The sequence below is a fragment of the Chroicocephalus ridibundus genome, chromosome 6, assembly GCF_963924245.1.
Source record: "Chroicocephalus ridibundus chromosome 6, bChrRid1.1, whole genome shotgun sequence".
In the NCBI taxonomy this organism is placed as follows: Eukaryota; Metazoa; Chordata; class Aves; order Charadriiformes; family Laridae; genus Chroicocephalus; species Chroicocephalus ridibundus.
In genome coordinates this window covers 44,089,729-44,112,681 of record NC_086289.1, presented here as the reverse complement: position 1 = coordinate 44,112,681, position 22,953 = coordinate 44,089,729, and the positions used below count along the sequence as shown (strand labels likewise).

Genomic DNA, 22,953 nt, shown 5'->3' with positions numbered 1-22,953 from the left:
CACACAGCGGGGTGACCGCAGCTTCCCACCAGCGGAGCCGAGCTGCTGCCCCTCCAAATGCCACACAGGCACCTCGTGGGGCCGAGGTCGGTGGGGACCGTCCTGCAGCCAACATGAGGGCTGCTGGTGGCTTCCCACCCTCCCGGCAATCCTCCCCGCCATGAGGCCACCTTCCCCCCCAAAAAAGCGGAGCCGCTTGCTGTCGGCCAGTGGAGGCGAGGAGGTCACCCCGCCGGGGCATCGTCGCCCTGCCCGCCTGGCAGCCACCACCACCCCACCGGCTGCCAAGCTGGTCCCCAGAGCTGGGACCCAGATGGGACAGGCAAGGGAAGAGGGTGACAAGGCCTCACTCGGCACTCAGCCCTCTGGCCGATGCGGAGAAAGGGGTCCCGGGGAAATGACCCCATCCCCAGCACCCTGAAGCCCCCAGAGAAGGCACCGCTGCTGCTTTTGAGGGGCAGAAGGAAGCGGTGGGAGGTGGGGACAGGCAGAAGGAGCCACCGAGGAGCTGCAGCCAGGCCCCGAGTGACAGAGAGGGGGGAAGAGAAGGTACAAAACCAGAGGAGAAAGGCTAAAAACCCTGCGAAGGCACCCAGGCCGCCCAGTTCCCAGCCCGAAGGGGATGCTGGTGGCTGCTCTCTATGTCCCCGTAACGAGGGGGGGGTTAGAATGGAAACTCTGATGCGAGCCCAGCTTGGCAGTGGCCAGCGAGAAATCTCCCCCCCCGCTCCGGTAAAAGTGCTACTTGAACAGAAGCCGTGCTCGACCCTGGGTCTCCACCAAAAAAAAAAAAAATCCACCCCAAAAGCCAAGCCCTTGCGGCAGCACTCCGGCTGCTCCCCATCGTCCCGCCGGCGCTGGGCTCTGCTGGGCACACGCTCCGGCTGAAGCGAAAGCGTCACAGGCTGCAGAGAAATGACAAACAGAAAAGATCTGTGTCGTCCCCCCGCCACACATACACACACCAACAACCACCCCCTTCCTTTTCTGTAAAAAAATTAAAAAAAAAAAATAAAAAAAGAAAGATATCAAGATGCCAGAGCAGGGTTTATATTATTGGGTCCGTTCCCCTCCTGGCCGCTTGCGGAGCCCCGGGAACCCCCTCCCTGCCCGGGGCCGGGATCGGAGTCGCACAACTCAAGCTGCTTGCACTCCTTGGGAATTCCATATCGCTTTTTAACTACAGGAAAGCCGCCTCTCCAGCATATCTGTACCATCCCCGGTGTCTCGGGAGCACCATCCCTGCCTTGCCACCGGGCTATTTTTAATGATAAGATGAGTCGGATTAGCAGAAGGGCTTTCTTCCTGATTTTTCCACCCCCTCTCCTTGCTTTAAAGCATTTTGGTTCGAGTTGAGAAACCAAAAATACGAGCGGCACCCGGGGACTTTGCGTCCCGGGGCTCGGCGGTGGCCGAATCGGTAGCTCTGAGCCATCGCATCAGTTGGACCGAAGGACAGTGACCTGCGGTGCTTCATTCTCGTCAACACATTTCTATTAATTGGAAGGGCCCCGGGAATGCCATCGCAGCCCCGCAGCGTGTCGTCCCCCTTGCTCCGAGCGACAGCGGCACCTCGCAGCCCACCCCCTCACCCCCCCCCCAAAAAAAAAAACAACAACAAAAAACAAACGACGGGGAAAGAAAAAAATTGAGTTTTGCTGCTCATCCCCCCACACACCGGAGACAAACCCTCGCAGCGGGCCCTCGCGGAATAAATACGCGAGGCTGGGGTGGTGGTGTGTGTGTGGTGGTGGGGGGGGGTTAGAGAGGCAGAAATCTCGACGGATTTACATACAGGGCGATAAATTTCCATAGGGGAAGGCCGGGACCCTCCCTCCGCACACACACCCCCCCCCCGACCCGTCCCAGAGAGGGACCGCAAAGGCTTTGCCTTATCCCCCCCCACACATACACACACACCCCGGCCGCCCAGCAAAGGCCTTCGCCCGGCAAAAGTGCCGAAATAACCAAGACACCCCCCCCCCCCCCCCCGCCTCCTTCCCCCCTTCAAGAAAAGCCACCGCGGTTTTGCATCCCCCCGGCACCGTCCGACGGTTCCGCACGAGCAGAATATTGACAGACTTACAGGTTATTTTGCAACAATAACAACAACAGCTACAAAGAATTAACCCACCACTCCAGAGTCCTGGAAAGGCAAAGAGAAAAACGCATCGGAAAAATAAATTTTAAAAAAAAAAAAATAATAAAAAAATTTAAAAAAAGGAATCCTATTTTTTCTTTTTTTTTTTTTTTTGTTTGGAGAGTCCTGGCAAAGAAATAAAAAAAAAAAAAAGGAAATAAAAGTTGAAAATAAAAAGGAACAAGGGAAGGGGAGCGTGTGTGTGTGGGGGGGAGGTTGTCTTTAAGGAAAAAGCTTCTTTCCCCCAAAGTAAATCCCGTCGGAGGCCGTGAGCCGAGTGTGGCTGTTTGCAAAAATTGTTAAAAAAAAAAAAAAAAAGAAAAGAAAAAAAAGCTGATTGAGGGAAAAATAATAATAATAAAAGTAAAAATCCAGTGCAATGCAGCAGGATCCCGGCTTTGCTCGCTGGCTTGGCTCTCTCTTTTTTTTTTTTTTTTTTTTTTTTTTTTAGGGGGGAGGGTTGCTTTTTAAACGCGCAAAGTGACACCCCTCCCAAAAATCAAAGAGAAAAATAAATAACTTTTTCTAAAAAAAATTAAAATTTAAAGGCGCAAATTTTTTTTGGGGGGGGGGGTTCTTTTTTTTCTTTGCCCCCCCCCCCCTCCCCCCGCTTTAGTTCTCCTCTTCTTCTCCCTCTTTCGCAGAGGGACGGGGAAAAGTGGGAAATGTGAGGGGTGGGGGGTTTTTTTGGGGGGGGGGGGGGGGACGGACCCCCCTCGTTCAATCCTCCCGCCGCCGCCGCCGCCGTTCCTTCCGCGCAGCGCGCGCTCCTCCGCGGCCGCGCGCCGCCACCCCGCCGCGCCCCCACGTCACAACAGCACCCGCCGCCACGTGACCCGCCGCCCGGGAGCGACCACTGGGGGCGGGGGGGGGTTGAAGAAAGCGGGGGGGGGGGGCCACTCGGTGGGACCCCCGCCGCCGCCGTCGCCCTCCCGGGTCCCTCGCCCCCCCCCCCCCGCGACGCCCCCCCCGGGGGCGTCGCGGGGGGGGGGGGGGCGAGGGACCCGGGAGGGCGACGGCGGCGGCGACGGAGCGGCGGGGGGAGGTCCGCGTCCCTCCCCGTGCTCGGCGCGATGGTAGAGTCCGCAGCTCAAATTCCGAGAATTGGGCTCTGTTGATTCTTAGAACTGGGGTTCTTAGAAGTGGTGATGCAAGGAGTTTCTAGGAAAGCCCGGAGACCAGGTGATTGCTGCTTCTATTGCCGCGGCCGATTTTACCCTTTAATTCTCTCTCTCTCTCTCTCTCTCGCTCTCTTTTTTTTTTTTTTCTCTCCTTTTTTTTTTTTTTTTTTTTTTTCCCTCCTCTTTCCCTCCCTGCCCCGCTCCGACGCCTGGCGCGGAGCCGCCTCTATATATTTCTACCCATTTCATTTTTTAATTTTTTTTGTTTTTTTACCCCCTCCCTCTCTTCTTTTCCCCGCGGCAGGTGCCCCGCCAGCCCTTTAATGTATTATTTTTATTACCTCCTAAATTTAAAATATCTTTTTCTGCTTTATTTATTTAACAACATGCCTCCCCACACACACCCCTCTTTCCTTGCCCGCTGTCAGCCGAGAAAAATAGGGGTGCCTGCATGCCTTAACGCTGTAGACGGGGAGACGGGTGAAGGAGGGGGGGGAGGGGGTATCTCTCCCCTCGCCGTCCTCTCCCGGGGATTATCGGTTATCTGGGATTATTGGCTTTCCCGCACGCGTGACAGCCGGGTGGGGACAGGGAGGACGGCGGCGGCGGCTCCGCTCTGCACCTGCAGCCGCCCCGCGGGCGCAGGACAGCGGCGAGCGCGGCCGCCGGGCTTGTGGCGTTTTGCGTGACTCGGGGTCGGTTCCCAATGGCTGGATCCCTCGGTCGGCTTGTGTTGTTTTTCTTTTCCCCCTTTTTTTTCTTTTTACAACCCCCCCTTTCTTCTTCTTCTTCTTTTTTTAATTTTATTTTTATTTTTTAATTTATTTTGTCCCCTGCCGCCTGTGCGCGTTAGTGTCGCTGTCGGCGTTTCGCCGCCGCGCAAAGCCGCCGCGGAGCGGGAGCTCGGCGGCAGCGGGCACCGCCGCTCCGGCCTTTGCGCACCGCTTTCCTTGCTTTCCTTCCCCTCTCTCTCTTTCTCTTTTTGTTATTATATTAATACATCATCGTTATTGTTATTCCGGTCGTCCGTGTCCCCCCGCCCCCCACCCCCTTCGTGCAACTGCGAAACGGCTGGTGCGTTTTGCAACCTGTGGCGGGGCTGCGCCGTGATCTGTCAAGCCCCGGGCTAAGAGCGGGCGGTGATGGAGAAGACTTGCGGCATTTCTCTGACCGGGAAAGAGGGGGGGGAGCCCGCGGGGAGGTTCGACCGTCGCCGGTTACCGGCCCCGGAGCACCGCGGAGCGGCGGCGGCCCGAGGCGGCGGGGACGGGGACGGGACCGGCGTTCGCCTCGACGTTGTGTGCCGGGGCGGCCGCGACGGGCTTTTGCCGGGCTGGAAAATAAAACGCGATGCAAAGCTCGGGAAGGGGGGAAAAAGCGTGTGGAGCAACTCTGATATCACCCTGAAAATAATAATAATAATAATAATAACGACAACAGCACCACCGGCGGGGAGGAGGTGGGGGGGGTCCTCCGCCGGGAGGAGGGCGGCCGGCGGGGGAAGCGGGATGCAGCTGTGCAAGGGATGGGGGTCCCGGGCGCTGTTGCGGGGGGAGCCCCCACACCCGGTGCCCCCATCGCAGCCCTTCCCCTCTGTTTACTACCGCGGCGGACTTGGCGCGGCGACAGGCGCTCGTAAATCTGCCGCCGGCGGCCGCGGGGCTGGCCCCCGGCCACACGCTATTCCTGGAGCGAGCGGAGCGGCCGGCCGCGGAGAGCCGCGCAACTCCCGCGCAGCGCGCCCGGCCCGCGCCGCTGCGCCCCCCCCGCCTCCCTTCGGCTCCCCCCCAAAAAAACCCACCCAAAAGCGAAGGGGGGGAGAAGGCTTTTTTTTTTTTGGCTAGGTGTGTGTTTTTGTGTGTATGTGTATATATATATATATTTTTTTTTTTTTTTACGCACACACCCCCCCTCAAAAAAAAAAAAGGCAAAACAAAACCGAAAAAGCCCAACTTTGTTATGAAAACTTTCGTGGTCGGGCGGCAGCGACCTCTCCCGGCCGCCCCCCCCCCCCCCCCCCCCCCGGGCCCTCCGCCTCGCCATCCTCCCCCCCACCCCCCCCTTTAGTTTGCAAAGTCACAGTATGAAATGTTATGAAATCGCCTCTTGGGAAGGAGGGAAACAGAAAGCAAGGCGTTTGTTTAGAAAAATCTGCGGCGGCCTCTCAGATGTGCCTAAAAAGCTGCCTTTGACCCCCCTGTTGCATTTCCAGGGAAGAGGCAAATCTGGGCTTAAAATCATGAGTCAAAACCAACAAAAACAAACCCGGCCCGGGTTAGTTTTTTCCACTGACTTCAGTAGGTGCAGGATTGGTGCGAAGGGAGGCTGGGACCAGAGGGATGAGGCTCAGCGAGAAGCGCTGCGTTGGTCCAACAGCTCCGTTTGGGGCCAAATTCGTACCTGTGCCAGTGGAAGTGTCAGCAGGGCTGGGTATGGGATCAGGCCCTCGTTCGATCTGGGGATGCTTATTGATTCCTCTCCTGAGGTTTTAAAATGCTTTAAAAAATTATTATTTGCCGTATTGTTTGAAAGGTTTAAAGGATAAGTGCTTTAAGAGCAAATATAGGCTTCTTCCTGCAGTCCTTGGGGGGGGGGGGAGATTACAGTTCAAAAATGGCTTTAAAAATATTTTAGGGGAAGCCTCTCTTTATAAATACATGGAGAGGCAGAACCTGAGGTTTGGTTATTTTCTCCTAACGATAGGATTGCAGGTTTAAAAACTTACATTATATATGGCAATTTTTGCCCTCTGAAACAAATCATCAAGCCATTAAAATATTCAAAGGGTGTCTAGCAATTTTCCAGAAGAATGGATTATTACATTGTTCCAGTAAGAAAAGACTTCATCTCTGAGCATTCAATTTTGACTGGCAAAACAGATCAAAGATCTCTTGGGATGCATTTCAATTCCAATTTCCAATCCCCCTCAGTTCTGACTGTCTGAGTCAATATTGGGAGAGGAAGTGGAGGTTAACTGGTTAGTTATTATTGCGAAGGAAGAAGTCGGAATGAGAAGTGATTCTTACAAATCCCACCCCAAAAAAAAAAAAAAAAGAGGAAAAAAAAATCAGTCAAAAGTCTTCATGATACTTTTTAGACATCTCTGTTTGCAGCACTGGGAGGACTTCAGCCTGCTGTCTGATGAGACAAAAATAAACCTAGCAGAAACATTAAGTTTTTCAAAACAAGGCTGGAAAAGCTCGTAAAAATAATGTTGCTCAGACGCGTTTTAAGAGAAACAGAATTACATCGACAAAATTATATGTTTTCCAGGTTTGGTTGGGGTGTTTTATTTTCCAAGGGGAAAAATTGCTCCTGCAGCAAAGCTAACTGGTGCCATCTAGTGTCAGGTCTTCTCCAGGGCTCCTCCCGGCCAGCGCTGGCGCTGCCGGAGCCGGGAGCCTCGGGAGAGTGGGAACATGTTTATTAACCGCTCGTTAAAAAAAAAAAAGGAAAAAAAAAAAAATAAATATCCTTGCCAGCTCGGAGGAAGGTGGCAGAGGAAACTCTGGATGCCACTGAACTTACTTAAGGAGCCTAATTGGAAACAACCGAGCGCTTATTAAAGTCACTGACATTTCCATATGGAGTTCTCTTCGGGTCTGGTCATGAAATCACATGTGAAAATCTTTTTGAGTTGTGGTGTTAATCTGCCCTTGAATTTCTGCCTAATTTAGGATGTATTGTAAAGCTATGCGCTTCCCCCCACCCCCACCTTTTTTTTTTTTCTTTTTTGGGGATGGTGTTTTTCTTTTTTTGTTTGGTGGGGTTTTGGTTTTTTTTTTTTTTTTTGGAGGGATGGAAGATTTCAGCCCCTGACGGCAGCAGCCTAATACTAATTTGGAGAAATGGTGTGGGGTGGTTGTTTTTAGGTTTTTGTTGTTGTTTGGTTTTTTGGGTTTTTTTGTGTTTGATTTTTTTTTTTTTTTTTAGTGAACAGTAATGTTGTCCTAAAAAAACCCATTACAAATACAGATTGTAAAACTTAGTGAGGCAATCCTGTCTTGTAGGAGCAGGGCTGGGTGTCCTCTTATTTTATTTGAATACTCCATTAAAAAGACAATATTGCTACAAAATCTGTAGGTGAGTAAAATGAACCTCTGAGCAGTAGGTGCATTTCTCAGTGTGCAGCTTATGTACCTTCACGTATTTATGTTGCTGAGGTTGAAGAACTGTTTCATGCCTGTTTTAGTCCATGTGCTGTAATGTTTGCACTCCAAACTCCAGACGAAGAGCTTTTACTGGTTCACTTGGAGCCTGAAATGTTGTTTTCAGGTTTCTGAGAAGTTTGTAAAATCTAAATTTGGTGAAAAGTTGCCTGTGCGCTCGTAACCTCTGGTTCCATTTTATAGTAGCATGGGAGTCTATAAACAGGAGTCCTGTATGCCGAGTGCCTGTATTCTTTTCTTAATCTATTTTTAAACCATTCTTCTGTTTGGCAAAAAGTGACACTTGGTTTCCATGTTTACAGCAGGCATTGGCAAACCTCAGGAGTTCACAGTTTGCAGTTTGGTTAGATGAGTATCCAAAAGTCAGCATCTGACCAGTAAACTCCTTCAGACTGCAAATTTAGACTGCAAACGTAGTCCTCCCCGCAATTTTTTTTTTTTTTTTTTAAAATCCATGCTGGGTCTTGCGTGTTCCCATTGCTGCAGGACGCTGGCAGCCAAAAGACACACACCCCTAAATGAGAGCAAGCGTCTCTTTCGTCTTCAGGACTGCTTTAAAACCCCATCAATCTCGGTGGAGCTTCACCTCTAAAACACAGGGAGAGCAAAGGGCAGTGGGAGAGGGGAGAAATTTTGGAGCTATATTGTTTTCCTCCCCCTTTTTCTCCTGGTCAGCGTGCTGCCTTTGGGCTGTATGCCAGGTACTCACAAGGAATGCGGGATCCCTGCTTAGGGAGGGGAGAGCTTGGGACAAGCACACCGTAGGACAGTGGGTCCTAAAGAATATGTCCTGTAGGACCAGGCACCGTCTGAAATGGATCTCCTTAAATCTGTTTGACTAAATAAACATAGTGGTGAGGGGGTGCCTCTCACCTGGCCAAGGGACCCCAAGTCGCATGCGTGTCTCATCCCATCCAGGCAGGATGCAGTTCCTTGCTGCCGAGATGAGCTGTGCCACCCTCAGCCCCAGGAGGAGAGAGACAGGGAGAGAAGGGTCGGTGCCGGCTGGAGATTTACCACCCTGGTGCAGGGTGGGGATGATGGGACACCTCCTCTGAGCCCAGCTGTGCCAAGGACTGGACTCAGCTGGTTCTGGCTGCACCCTGCTGTCGGGTCGGCACCTGGGTGCAGGGCTCGGTGTTGGCAGGGCACCGTGTGGATCCCTTGCTCTCTGGAGTAGCTCCCTTGACTTCAGCCGGGATGCGGTTCCTGCCTTCCCTTGAAAAATTAATGTGCCAAATTGCTTGGGGTCGTTGGAAATGCTGAAGAAGGCTTGACTCCTCACTTCCCAAGGGCATGTGCTGCCTCTGCCTCGCAGTCAGAGCTTGGCTCCGTGGAAGGCAGGGGAATCCTCTTTAGTGGAAAACATTGGAGGCAGTTCTAGCATGCTTCCCCCCTCCTCTGCGTTTTCTTCTGCAAAGACCAAAACAATGTGGAGACTTGATCCAGGCCAGCTTTCAAGGGCAATCCTTTTAAACCCTCTTTTGAAGTACAAACTATAAAGTTCCCTGCAGCGCTTGAGAAAATATGCAGTTTTCCTGGTTCCAAATGCTGATAATAAACCCGTCGAGATAATGTATTGCATTTCCTAGAAACATTTGTTTGCTGGCAGGAAATTGGATCAGATTGAAAGTTAGCAGAGACTGCTCGATAGAGCGAGTGCAATCCGCTCACGGAAGGGTACGATGGAAAAAACGACAGGGCTTGCACAGTGATGCTGCTTTTGATCTGTGCTGACACTGTGCGCTAGGACTTCTCTCAGTCTCTTCTTGGGTTATTATTAACCCAGCCACGTTTTGGCTTAGACGCCAACCAGAAGCTACTAAATTAATAAAACTGTGCTGTGACAGCTAAAGGACGCTTAGTGCCCCCTGATTGCATGACACCGGGAAAGCTGAGCTGGGCTCTTGCACACCCCCAGCCAAGAGCATCCTCTTCACTATGGCTTGTAGCACCCGTGACTGTTCCCAGAGGGAGGAAGGGGGGAGGGGGGGGCACACCACCCCCCTTCCTTGATTGTCCCTCTAGTCCCTGTTCTGGAGAAACTAGGCATCCCTTGGTGTGGTGGGGGGGGCAGCTGGCGGTGTGCTCTGGCAGGCTGGGGGGGGGATGTGCTCCCAGGGGGCTGGGACCCTGCAGGCTGCTGGGACAGGGGAAGAAGAGGTGGGGGGGCAGGATGGAGCTTCCCCTGGGCGGGCAGTTTCGGAGCACTGTGTGGGAAGAGGCTGTGGGGAAGGGAGAGTTCACCCAGCCACCCCTCCGGAGTGATGAGAGGGAGTCGGCGCTGCAGGCTCTGGAGGGGTAGGAGATGGGGGGGTGTGTGTGAGGGGTGGGGGGGTGTGTGTGTGATCAGTGTCCTCCCCTAGACTATGCATTTGGGGGTGGGAGAGGGGCAAAGACGAGGGGGTATCCCCCATGCAAAGAGGGGTAGGGGAGGAAGGAGCCTCCCCTGTGCACAGGGTGGGAGGAGGATGGAGGAAAAGGGCTTGCCTATAAATGGGAGAGTGGATGGATGGAGGGGTTTCCCTGTGCGTGGCAGAAAGATGGATGGGGGGGGAAGGGTAAAGTCCCTTGTTCTCCCCCCTGCCATGGGTTAGGGGAGCTGTGAGGGTCTCCCCCTTGCATGGGGTGGAGCTGAGAGGGGTTCCCCCACACATGCAGGTGCTCCCTCCCCATGATCACTGAGCCGGGCACAGGGAAGGCAGAGCCAGCCCTGGGCTCCCTTCCAAGAATGGGTTTTCTCGGGGAGGTGCCGGCAGGGAAGGGCCGTTCCCTGAACCGCTGGGGCAGACCCATTGCCTTCCTGGAAGGCAGCAGCAGTGGCAGTCCCATGCGGCCACCCCCGACATGGGCCCTGTGCCTGGCCCAGACCTTCCTCTCCGGGCACAGCGAGCCCCGGCGTGCAGCCCCGAGCGCTGCTGGAGCCCACACCTGCAAGGTACTGGGCAGGAAAACTGGAGCGGGGGGGCTTGGGGTGATGCTCTGGCCCCAGCTGAGCCGCGGGAGCCTCATGGGCTTTGAGGGGGGCAGGATGGAGAAGGTCATGCTTGGCTGTGGTGGTTTTCTGTGCTCCTCGTCACTGTCCCCCTCTCTGCTGGTCTCTGGCAGGAGCATCCTCCCACGCTGGGGTGCAGAGCTGGTGCTGTGCAGAGGCCGGGAGGGGCAGGGTTAACTTGGCTCCGCAGAGCGAGGGAAAGGAAGGTCCCTTTCCCTTTTGCGTGCCCACATCCTGCAGACGGGAGCCGCTTGGGATGCACCTGCGGCTCCCAGGGCGGTTGCAGCAGCCCTGTGTCGGGGAGGGATAATTTGGGAGGGTGGGGAGGGGGCTGTGCCGGGATCCAGCTCTGGGAGAGGACCTGGGTGTCTCCGTGGCCGGGCAGTGCTGTGGGTAAGGGAATTTGGTGACAGCAGCAGCTTCTCACGTGACGCTCACAGGCACAGAGTTCATCTCGCAGTTTGTAACTTTGTTGGTTTATGGATGGGTCACTTCCCCGTGTCTGTGACACCAGGATGAGTCCCTGGGAGCGCGTCTGCTGGCGCGGCAGAGGCTGGGATGTCAGCCGGCTGCACCAAATGCCTACGTCCGCTCGTGTGGACACACAGATGCATGCTGGGCTCCTTGCAGAGCGCCGTGAGTCCCTTGGCTTGCGATTGTCGGTAGCGAGCGGCTGGCAGCGAGCGTGTACAGAAAGGTCAGAGTCTGCAGTATTTGGGAAATGAGTCACTTTTTGTGTGTGTGTGCGTGTAAAGTTCTAAGCTAGCCAGGCTCAGAGCGGCTCTGCAGATTTGCATTAGATGGCTGGCTCGGGGCTGTAAGACACCCCTCTGGGTTTTGCGTGTGATACCTTGCCTTGAAGCTCACCTCTTCATCCCACCTCGCTGTCTCCAGAGATGTGAGGGGAGCCTGGGATCCAGATCTGTGCAGCTCCCGCATGGGAGAGGGAAGGGGACGCTTGTCCTCACAGGGCTGGATGGGCTCTCTGCAAGTGCTGGCAGCCTTACTGTGTCCATCTGGGTTTTGGGGGTCAGTCCTCAAAATAGTGCGGTGGAGGTCCTGGGGTTTGTTGGTTCACTTATTTATTGCAATTCTCCTTGCTGGGGCGGCTGCCTGAGAACCTTCCTCCTGCGTTAGTGCCAGGTTAATTGTCTTTCTTGGTCTTAAGTAAATTTGGGAGTGATAGAGTGAGTTCTGGAAGGCAGTTAACTCCTGGGTTTCCTTGCCATGCTGCCCCAGCCGCGTTGCCCATGAGGCCAGCGGCTGGAGATAAAGCTTGCGGTTTAGGGGAAGGCTTTTCCAGCAGCCAGAGGAAGGCATTTGTTCTGGGTCCTCATCCGTCTCCGCCACTGACTTCCTCTGTGATCCTGGCCAAGTCACTTCAGTACTTGACGCCCGTATCCTCCCAGGTCTGTTCATCAGTCCCGTCCCAGGGCGTTTTCACTGGTGGCTGGGGCACGTGGGTATTCTGAGAAGGGGAGTAGCTGTTTTGAGGACTGGATTCAGGCTCCTTCCAGGTTTCTGAGCAGAGTGGCGGCAGGTGTTTGTGTGTAAGTCATACCTGTTAACATGGTGCTGGGAGTACAGCGTTGGTCTTGGATGTGGCACTGGCCAGGAATTTGATGTTGGCAAGGGAAGAGTTATCTCCGAAAGAAGTGGTGAGAAAATTCTCGCTTGACTTCCCTTCCCCACCTGCCTTTAAGTTCCTGAGTCATGGAAATGAAAATCTCCTTGGCATACACCCATGGTTTGGGCTAGAGGGTGTGGAAGAAGCTATGATTGGATTCTCAAAGCCTGTGGTTGTGATAAGAACGTACTGTACCGGAAGAAACAAATCTTAACCTTACTGGAGAGTAGAAGGTTTGTTATCTCTAGCTTTTATCCAACTGATACTCAAGCGAAACAGCAGGCTTGTGTCCTGCCACGGCCAATTCATAATTACCAGCTAATATGGCGTTTGTTTTCTTGTGCTTTATTTGTAGGTTTGAAAGAAACTTTTGGACTGTGAATTGAGGCATTGGGTATGTAAATTAAATTTTGTGCTTCCCCTCCTAACCTCCCCCCTCCCCTCCCCTTTACCATGTTGAATGAAATGTTTCATTAGACCCAGCTGGAATTTGTTTTCAGGAGAGCAGCTGCTCTGTAGAAAATACTGTACGTTCATATGCGGCTGGGGAAGGAGAAGGAGAGTTCGGGCTGTGGGAGAGGGTTGATCATGGAGGAATTTGATGCTGAAGATGCAAGTTCCAGCCCAAACTTCAGGCACAGGGAAATGTGGGCTCTCCTGGGTGCTGGTTCGGAGGACAGCTCTGAGATGGGTCAACAGAGGTTGTGCTGGGGGAAGGCTTCGTGTTCCTCGACTAACCCAAGCCTTGCACGCTGGGAGAGACTGGGTTGTGGTATGGGTAGCAGCCCAGCAGGTTAGATGAGTTCTGTTCCTCACTGCCACCACAAATTCATTGGGAAGCTGTGGAGAGGTCTTCTCCAGAGTGGCCACCACTTGGGAGCAGGAAAGTAGTTTGCTGGTGGGTGAGGGTTGGTGCTCCACTGTGGTCTGGATTTTCCAGGTGTTGAAATCCTTCAGCTTAAGTTGGGACCTTCAAGGCTTGTTTTGATTCCCGTGGCTGGATTTGCAGCCAGCCAGCAGACAGATGAGGGGGATGGCTTCTGAGGAAGATCTGGAGACTGGGAAGCTGTGTTGGGAGCTTCATGGAGATGAACCCGAGTGGTGGTGGGAGGAGTGGGCTGGGGTGGAGCCGCCATGGGTGAGGCAGGGAGAAAGAGGAGCTGGTTAGCTAATCCTCAGGAGGGTCTGGTCGCCTTCGCCTGCCAGCTTGCTGGGTGGGACTGAAACATGCCAGGTCTCGCTGCTGGCCGAGAGACCTCACTGGGCAGCCTGGCAGGCACTTGGCGTGGTGCAGGGCTGTTTGGGGACTGACGAGCTGGTGCTGTCCCTACCAGCAGCAGCTGGCCATCTGAGCACATCCCAGAGTAGCAGCTGTCTCTTCACTGGGTTTAGGGTACTGGCGTGTCCGCTTCTCCATTCCCATCCTCCTCCCGCTTCTGTTTTGAGCAGACTCAAGATGGCCTCACCAGCAGACAGCTGCATCCAGTTCACCCGCCACGCAAGCGATGTCCTCCTCAATCTCAACCGCCTTAGAAGCCGGGATATCCTGACCGATGTCGTCATCATTGTGAACCGGGAGCAGTTCAGAGCCCACAAAACAGTCCTGATGGCCTGCAGGTGAGAGCAGGGTCCCCTCCCTGCCTCCCTTCCCTGCTCCCTCTGCCTTTGGCCACCAGCAACACTGCTGCAGCCCTGTGGAGACTCGTGGGATTTACAGAGAGGGAAACGGAGGCAGAGAAGCAGAACTGAAAGGGGCTGCCAAGAAATTTGTACCTGTAATAGGATTACAGCTGGGACGTTTCGCCTCAGGCGCGCTGCCCACACCTCTCTCTTCGTTGCGTGCCCACATCTGCCCACACGCAGCCAATGGAGACAAACAGGAGCACAGCAGATGTGAGGCACAGCCTTGAAGTCAAAGCACGAATCCTCTGCAGGGACAGGACAGGAGAGAGGAGGGAGGGCTGGATGCTCGCTGGGGTGAGCGAGTCCTCTGTGACCGCAGTGTCCCCTGCTGCTGCTATTTTTAGAGCTATTCCTCCCTGGCTCATAGGCTGCTGGCTGCACCCACCTTTGTTGGTTTTTTTCCCAAGCCTGGTGGGGTCTGAAATCCCTTTCCAGCTCCTAGAATTGCTGGAATTGCTTCCTAGTGAACGTTAATTAACATCCCACCATTGCCCAGTTGAATTACGGCAGATGCTTTCCAGGGTCTCCTGCTGACAAGGTATAAAGATGTGAAAAAGCCAAAGTTTGACTATTAAGACATCTGAAAAATATTTTGCCGACATTTCCTCCTTTTTTTTTTTTTTTTTCTGCTTAAAGAGTGAGTGTGGATGCCCCAAGAGGCTTCTGAAAGAAATGAGTCACAGTGGGAAGGGGGTGGTGGTAAGAACAACAACCGAAAAAAAAAAAAAAAAAAAAGGGGGGAATTTCTAAATAGAGGCAGTGGGGAGTTGTTGAGCAGGTGAGATCTAAAAGCAGGCTGTTCCAGTTGGGAAAAGTGCAGTGCAGAAGACGCTTACTAAGCTGAGAAACCAGGCTTGATAATAAGGGGGAAGCTCAGGAAATTCTGTAATTGCCTCCTCCTCCCTTCCCGTTCACGAACCCCTCTGTGCTAAGGGATTTCAGACAAATTCTCCTTTCTTTCTCTGAATTGTCATAACACTTGTCTTCTCTGCTGTCTCCTTTCTGCAGCGGCCTCTTCTACAGCATCTTCACTGACCAGCTGAAGTGCAACTTGAATGTCATCAACCTGGACCCCGAAATTAACCCTGAGGGGTTTTGCATCCTCTTGGACTTCATGTATACATCCCGCCTGAACTTGAGAGAGAACAATATCATGGCCGTGATGGCCACAGCACTGTACCTGCAGATGGAGCACGTGGTTGATACCTGCCGAAGGTTTGTCAAGTCTAGGTGAGCACCGTGAGTGAACTTTGGAGAGCCTGGGATGGTGTGTTTGGGTGGGAGGGGGGAAAACTGCCGAAGTATCTGCAAACATATTCTTACGGGCTGAAAATGACTGCATCTCCCTCCTTTTTGCCTGGTTCCAGTGAAGCAGAGATGGTATCTGCTGTGAAGACCCCAAGGGAAGAGTTTTTGGCTGGACGGATGCTGAGCCACCCAGAGGTGATGGCTTATCGGAGCAGAGATGTCTCTGAGAATGGCATGCCTCTCCAGAATGGGTCCCTCTGCAATGGAAGGGCCTTCGCACCTGGCTTGATCAATAGTTTGTCTGGATCCCCCATTTCCTACCATGGATACAGCCCTCTCCCTCTAAATAGCTTCCTTGTGGATGATGAGTTGCGGGAGATGAGGATGCCTCTCTCCGAACTCTCGAGGGCAGGTGCCTTCCCTAAGGAGAGGATCCTGCCATGTGACAGCTCCAGGACAATCCCCACCGAGTACATGAGAACCATCACCGACATCTCGGCCAACATGTGCCACGCTACCATCTATGCTCCAAAAGAAGGTGCTGCTGAAGAAGCCAGGAGCGACATGCACTACAGCGTAGCCTCTGGCCCCAAACCTGTCGTCCCTTCGATCCGGAACAATCCCTATTTCTCTTGCGACAAAGTGGCCAAAGAGGAGGAGCGGACCTCTTCAGAGGACGAGATCAGCCAGCACTTTGAGCCCACCAACACCTCCCTGGACCGCAAGGGACTCATCAGCCCCCAGAGTCCCCAGAAGTCGGACTGTCAGCCCAACTCACCAACCGAGTCCAGCAGCAGCAAGAACGCCCGTATCAGTCAGAGCTCCACCTCCCTCTTCACCAAGAGCCCCACAGACCCCAAAGCCTGCAACTGGAAGAAGTACAAGTTCATTGTCCTCAACTCTCTCAATCAGAGCACTAAGCAAGACAGTGCTGACCAGAACGAGATGGGAACCCTCTCTCCTCGCACCTACATGCCCATGTCCACTTGCCAGCAGTCCATGGAGCCGGAGCATCTCAACGTGCAATCCCCCACCAAGATGAGCGTGAGTGGAGAAGACTCTACTATCCCACAAGCGAGCAGACTCAACAATATTGTTAACAGGTGAGAAGATTTCCCCCCACCCCCCAGGAGAGAGAGGACACCCTGTGGTGTTGGTGATGGTTTGGAAGTGTGTGAAATAGCTGTAGCATTGGACTGGGGAGTCTGGCCATGAGCCGGTGGAAACCTTTGCGTTTAGTGGAGCACTGCCAGTGACATCGGCTGGGTGCCAGCTGTCCCCACCGTAGTGGTGCCAGCCTGGCCTGGTGGTGGAATTGGGAACATTGGGTCAGGAATCTCTGGCTCACTTTGGCAGCTCTGGCCGGTTTCTGGAGCCTAGATTTGCCCAACCTGGTTTTCACCCCACTCCCTGTGCCTCGAGCTGTTGATTGGCTGGTAAGCGTTGGAATGGCTAAACTACCAAGGGACAGTACGCTATCCTCTGGACCCGGATGTTCCTAGAGAGCTTTGAGGTGGTTTGGTGATGGGCGTCTGAAGGATTGAAGCTCAGGGGCCTATTGTTGAGCAGGGCTATGCTGTGCATCTCACCATAAAAGTGTCCCCATAAAACATGGTTGTCCCTCGTGTCTGAAAAGGTGCAAACAAGGGCCCAGTAGCTCAAGCACAGCACAAGCCTTCTCACGGCTGTGTGCATTGCTGTCCTTCCACAGGTCCCGGGATGGATCCCCTCGGAGCAGCGAAGGGCAGTCCCCGCTGTACATGCATTCGTCGAAGTGCAGCTCCTGTGGCTGCCAGTCCCCACAACACGCTGAGATGTGCCTTCATACCCCTGGCTCAAACTTTGGAGAGGAGATGGGGGAAACCCAGTCTGAATACTCTGACTCCAGCTGCGGTGAGTCTTATATCCCTGGTCCCTTTTTTCCACCGGCAGGCAGGGGGGCTGTGCAGTCTGGGGACCCGTCCAGATGGCGCCCTGTGTCCAAATGGGCAGGACCCGTCCCTGATGCTGGTGGATCCCAAGGTGCTTTACAGTCCCCTCTTAACTGGCTGACCAGCTGTGCGCGCGCATGTGAGGGACACACGCACATGGGAATTGCTTCCTTCCTTCCCTTCCCCAGCACCATCCAGATACCTTGTGTGGGGACTTAGTCACCTGCTGCAAACTTGGCAACTAAGGACAGGAAACAAAGTGGACCCCACCCCACCAGAACCATAGGAGAACAAGCTTGGCAGATGTAATGACCCTAATGGGGATTGGGCAAGATGGTGTGTCTCATGCATCCGTCATGATATCCTCATTATCAGGGAGACCAGTGCGCACATCTGGAGAAATGCAGATAATGAGGCTTGCAATCTTGTTGCAAAACTCCACAAGCCCGGAGATAAGTATCTGTGCACCCATCTGCCTGTAGCTCAGGGAGGGGGAATGCAGAATTGTCACCTGTGGTGAGGGCAGAGAGCCACAGCGGGAACCCCGCTGTGGCGGTGCTCAAAGCTACGTACAGCATTTAAGAGTTAGGCACCCTCCTGCTGGGGTGACCCGCCTTGTGCTTCAGATAAAGACGGTTTTCCCATGCTCAAGGAAGACATTTGTACATGTAAAGGTTTAAGACCTCCAAAGGTGCTGGAGTTGCTCCAGAGCTGAGCATCCATCCTTCGGAGGATGCGTGATAATTTGCATGCCTTTGTGGACCTCTCTGAAAGATGTCCAGGCAAGATGCTGGCTTCTTGGAAGCAGCTTGTGTTGCCCTGAAGGAGAGATGGCTCATGATGACTTTGCTCTCCTGAGCCATACATGTTGTTGCTGTGTGCACAAGGAGGTCAGGAGGTAATGGCACAGTGCAGGCACCGTTGACCACAAATGTCTGGGCTTGTCTCCTCCTTCTATCACTTGCTCTGGCTTCCCCTCTCCACCACTCCAACCCCATCTTGTGGCCCATCGAGGAGCTGGCCCATGCCTTGCCCATCTCATTGCTCTCCTCTCTGCCCTCCCAGAGAACGGAGCCTTCTTCTGCAACGAGTGCGACTGCCGGTTCTCCGAGGAGGCCTCTCTCAAGAGACACTCTCTGCAAGTCCACAGTGACAAGCCCTACAAGTGTGACCGTTGCCAGGCCTCCTTCCGCTACAAGGGGAACCTCGCCAGCCACAAAACCGTCCACACAGGTACGGTGTCAGCCATGGGGACAACTTACTGGGGAGGCTGTGGGTTGCTGGGCATCTGTTTATGGCTGAATTTGTCCCAGTCGTGGTGTTCCCAGCTCTGTATCACCTGCTGTCCCTGATGGGAAGAGCAAGGTGCTTTTCTCGATGCTGTGAGGGAGCCCTTGGGCAGAGCATCAAACCTGGGAACAGGGGAGATGCTGCCTGGATTCGCAGCAGGGATGGAGCTTGAGCTCCTTTACTGTAAGTCACTGGGCACTGCCATTTCCAAAGGCAGCTCGCACAATGCATGGCTGGGAGCAGATGTGTGGCCTTCGGGGTACTTTATGGTGGACTTAACAAAAATAAACAAATAAATACAATCAAAAGAACATTTAGGGAGAAGTCTGGGATTTTTTTTTTTTTTTCCCCCTACATCCTAGAAATCCAGATCGTATCTAGCCTGGCAGAAACTCTGCTGATGGGAAAAATCTGTGAACAGATGGACGCTGTGAATCAGCACAATGAAAGCTGAGAAAGGAAGGGGATATTAAGGGTTTAGTCATTTGCTGACAAACCTGGGGATTTATTATTATTTTTTTTCGTGCTTTTATTAATGCTTAACATGTCAACAACCTGTTCAGTGGCTGGGAAGGGAAGTCTGTGTGACGTCTTGCTGCCGCTGCGCTGTATTAGGCAGAAAGTCCGGTAACCCCAGCTGAGCTCCAGGAGGGCTGTGCCGGTGAATGGGACAACACAAGTGCCAGAACAGGACTTGAGGGCCCGCGGGGTCGAAGCCTGGAAACAAAAGAAAAAGGCAGGAAGGGGTAGATGATGGCTGTTTCCCGCTCCCCTTTGAGCCCATCCTTGAGCATCCTAGAGAAACTAGTTAAAACCTTTTTGCAGCTCCCCCCATCACCATGAGAAAGTTAGCAAAGGCCGGCAGCAGTGATTGTAGCTGAAAAATTACTTGGGAGCCGGGTCTGAGCGTGCCTTGGCCTTCCGCTCTATCAGCTCTTCTCACTCCTCTAAAGAGGTGACGAACGGCCAGGGCAGGATGTGCTGGGGACCACGAGGAGCCCGAAGGTAGCCAGGTGGCCCTGCATGCCTTATCACGGCTGCAGGGAGACGCAGGCGCCAGCCGCTGTCACGGGGCCAGGAGGAGCGATGCTGTTAATCCTCCCTGGCAGAGCTGCCCGACTTTCTCTCTTGCCCTGAAGGCTGTAGCTCCTAACCTGAAAAAGAAAAGGTACCCATGGTGCCTGGGTACCTCCTGAGCTTTGGGGACTTCCCGAGCTGTCCTGACTGATGCTGGTTGTCTGCAGCCATCTCCAAAAGGGACAGGAGTCAGGGCTAGTGCTTCATGCCACGGGGTCTGGCACCGAAAAGGGACTTAACTTTGGGGAGCACTGTGGATCGTGGGGGCTGAGCACGCCGGTACTTAATCCCTCGCCCTTTCTTTTGGGCTCTGCAGGAGAAAAGCCGTACCGCTGCAACATCTGCGGAGCGCAGTTCAACCGGCCGGCCAACCTGAAAACCCACACGCGCATCCACTCCGGAGAGAAACCCTACAAGTGCGAGACCTGCGGGGCCAGATTTGTCCAGGTGAGTGTGGCCTCTGGGACCTGCACTGCCTGGGGAGGTGGGACATGGCCGGACCTCCTGCCCAAGACTGGTAACGCTTCATGGCAGGGAGGAGGCTGATGGGCCACGCTCGCTGCCTTGGGCAGCTCTTCCCGTGATGTTGTGGGATAAATAGGGGCCTCAAGGTTCATGTTGGGCCAGTTTGGTTTAGTAGGAAGCCTGGTTGCTGGTTTTAGCTCCTCTCCTCCATTTGCTGTTAAGGATTGGAGATACCAATCCTCAGACACGTGTGGCCCAGCTAGAACCCCATAGACCAAAAAAAGATGGCTGGGCAGAACTTCACCCCTGGTGGGATGCCTTCACTCCTGGTGGGATGCCCTCTCTCCCAGTGGGATGCCCTCATCCCTGGGGCCGTCCTCACCCAGAGCTGCTCTCTCTAGGTGGCCCACCTCCGTGCTCACGTGCTCATTCACACCGGGGAGAAGCCGTACCCCTGCGAGATCTGCGGCACACGCTTCCGGCACCTGCAGACCCTCAAAAGTCACCTTCGAATCCACACGGGAGAGAAACCCTACCATGTGAGTGACCTTGCTTCATTTTTGGGGGGAGGGCTCTCAGCAGGGGCTGGGGAAGGATGCTGCCAAACTCGGGGGAGCTGAGAAGACACTGAGCTGTTTGCGTGGGCTGGTTGCAGCACCCCGATGCCCTTTGCTAGCCTCACAAGTCCCTGTGCCAAGGTCACGTCTCTGTTCCTTGTGCCCCGTCCCCCTCACCTGCATTATCTGATGCCGATATAGTATTTTGTCGTGAGTGGCTGCGTTGGAAACGCTGACGTGCTGCCTGGGCTGGGTACATCTTAGCTGCTCTTCTTTTCTTCCACCCCATCTGGAAGAAGGTCACACTTCTCCAAATAGCTGTGGCTTAAATTACAGCCGCCTGCGGTGCGCGGGGATGGAGGAAAGGGGCCGGCAGCCTGGCCTGGGGTCTCCTGTGCCGGTGGCACCCATGCCGAGCGAGCAACCTGCTCGGCCTTGCTGCAGTCCTGGGGGCTCCCAGCTCTTTGACAAGACTTTTCTGGCTCTCCCCATCTGCTGGAGAGGGAATTGCAGCAGGGATTATCACCCGAACATCCCTCTGGAGCCATCCCGCTTAACAGGGGTCAAAAGCAGCTCCCGAAATAGCCCTGTAGCTGGTTTGAGCATCTAGATAAGGAGCTTGGTGCTACATCCATCAGAGCCGAGGTCCGCTTCTAAGGGACCTTGGCCTTTGTGCATCCCATAAACCGAAATTTGCTGCTGAAAGCCTGGGATGGGGTTCCTGACCCCGGGAGAGGTGCCCACGTTGTGGAGACAGAATGACAGGACACGGGGCAAGGTTTAGGGACTCAAAGAAAGGCAGCTCAGGGTGCTGCTTCAGCTTCCCCACTGCTGCTCCCCCTGCATCCTCACTATCCATCACCCACCGGTGTAATGGGTGCAGCATCCTGGGGTCACGGGATGTGGGACCCCTGCCCTGAAGGGCAGGACGTGTCCCCTCACCACCCTCGTGTTTCACACCTTCCGCCTTCGCCTCTCGCCCCACAGTGTGAGAAGTGCAACCTGCATTTCCGCCACAAAAGCCAGCTGCGGCTTCACCTCCGGCAGAAGCACGGGGCCATCACCAACACCAAGGTGCAGTACCGCATCTCGGCGAGCGAGGTGCCTCCGGAGCTCCCCAAGGCCTGCTGAAGGCAGAGGATTTCCCAGGAGGAGGTCGTCTTGGGGAAGGGGGTGGGTGGGAGAGAAGTTGTCCAAAGGATACTTGCCAACACTTTAAAAGAAAAAGGAGAAAAAAAAAAAAGGAGAAAGAAAAAAAAAATATTAATATTTCATCACATGATGGAGTGCCTCTAAACCCATAGTGCAGATAGGTGGAAAAACATTAGAAATTAAAAAAAAAATAATTACAAATACACGGGTTTTATTTTTCCCAGTTATGTGAAACAAAAAGACAAATAAAATTATTCAGATCTTACTGTATATAAAACGTAAAAAAAAAAAATAGTCATTTTAAATGTCTGTGCAGTGGAGTGTTGATAAACTCTGGAGTCTAACCTTCACAGCCTTTGCCGTTTGAAGATGAGGAATGTAATGTTGATTTATGGGAACAGATTTTTTCTTTTGTATGCAAAATGTGTGTTCTTTTAAAGAGAAAGTATGCTATTAAAGAGAGGGCTTTAACTTTTTTAACCAAAGGTGAAGGAATCTATGGCAGAGTTGTAAATATATATAGATATAAATATATAAATATATATATAAAATAAATATATATAGACCTTTAAAAAAAGCTATATTAAAAATATATAAAATGCATTAAAGGCTCAGTTGGACTCTGCAGGCAGAAGCCACTCTGAGAATCTTTATTATGATAGAGCACTTAACAAGATATTTTAAAGTATTGCATCTGTACAAGTAAGAAAATATTTTGTCTAAATGCATCAGTGTATTTGTATTTTTTTGCAAGTGAAGGTTTACAATTTACAAAAAAGTGTGTATTAAACCAACAAAGCTGCAGAAGGAATTTAAAATAATAATAAAGTGTAATTTTTTTGTTCTAGTTCTCAGTCTGTATATATGTAAAATGTGGTTTCGCACGGTGCCTTTCTTTTCAATGGAAGTTTTCAATGTATGGACTATATTGAGCTCAGTTTCTTCAAGGTACAGCCTGATGTTGCAAAAGGAGTTTTGGTGGAACTCTCTATCGGGAATGTTTTTTTTGTTTGTTTGTTTTTGGGGTTTTTTTTTGGTCATATTTTACATGCTTGTGTTATAAACAATCTCGGGAGACAGGGTTTGGGCTGTGTCTAAACTGCATTAATGCGTTCTGTAAAATATAGCTGTACAAATAAAAGAATAAAATGAAGAAAAGTGAAGTATGATGGAGTGAGGGGTCTCTTCTTGCTTGTCCTTCTCCTTACGGCCCTTGAAAGCCAGTCGGTGCCCTGGGAAGGGGCTGAGCATCCCGAGCCCTGGCACAAGCTCTGGGCTTCATGGATGGAAGGCAGGGCTGGCTGAAGCAGCCTTTTCCAGGGTGGAGTGAGGATGGTCCCTGAGGAAGACTCAGGCTGGCTGCTCTGCATCCTCGTGGGGACTGTCCCCCTGTGCCACCTCCTTGCTACATTCCGCATTGGCAGGGAGTAGCCAGCAGAAATAGGGCAGAGCCTGGGAGAGACCTTTTGCTGACCAGCCCAGGGCTGGTTCCAGATGG

At 53.0% G+C, this 22,953-nt stretch overlaps 1 protein-coding gene across 1 annotated transcript; it reads left to right on the top strand.

Annotated features, from left to right (window-relative positions):
- The first annotated feature begins 3,230 nt into the window (after nt 1-3,230).
- On the top strand, nt 3,231-22,621 carry BCL6 (BCL6 transcription repressor). The gene is made up of 10 exons (XM_063338635.1): nt 3,231-3,322; nt 12,408-12,446; nt 13,502-13,669; nt 14,744-14,965; nt 15,103-16,086; nt 16,695-16,876; nt 17,980-18,147; nt 19,598-19,728; nt 20,148-20,285; nt 21,291-22,621. The coding sequence occupies exons 3-10, from the start codon at nt 13,509-13,511 to the stop codon at nt 21,432-21,434; spliced, it is 2,130 nt and encodes a 709-aa protein (XP_063194705.1). The 5' UTR covers nt 3,231-3,322; nt 12,408-12,446; nt 13,502-13,508; the 3' UTR covers nt 21,435-22,621.
- The last annotated feature ends 332 nt before the right edge of the window (nt 22,622-22,953 follow it).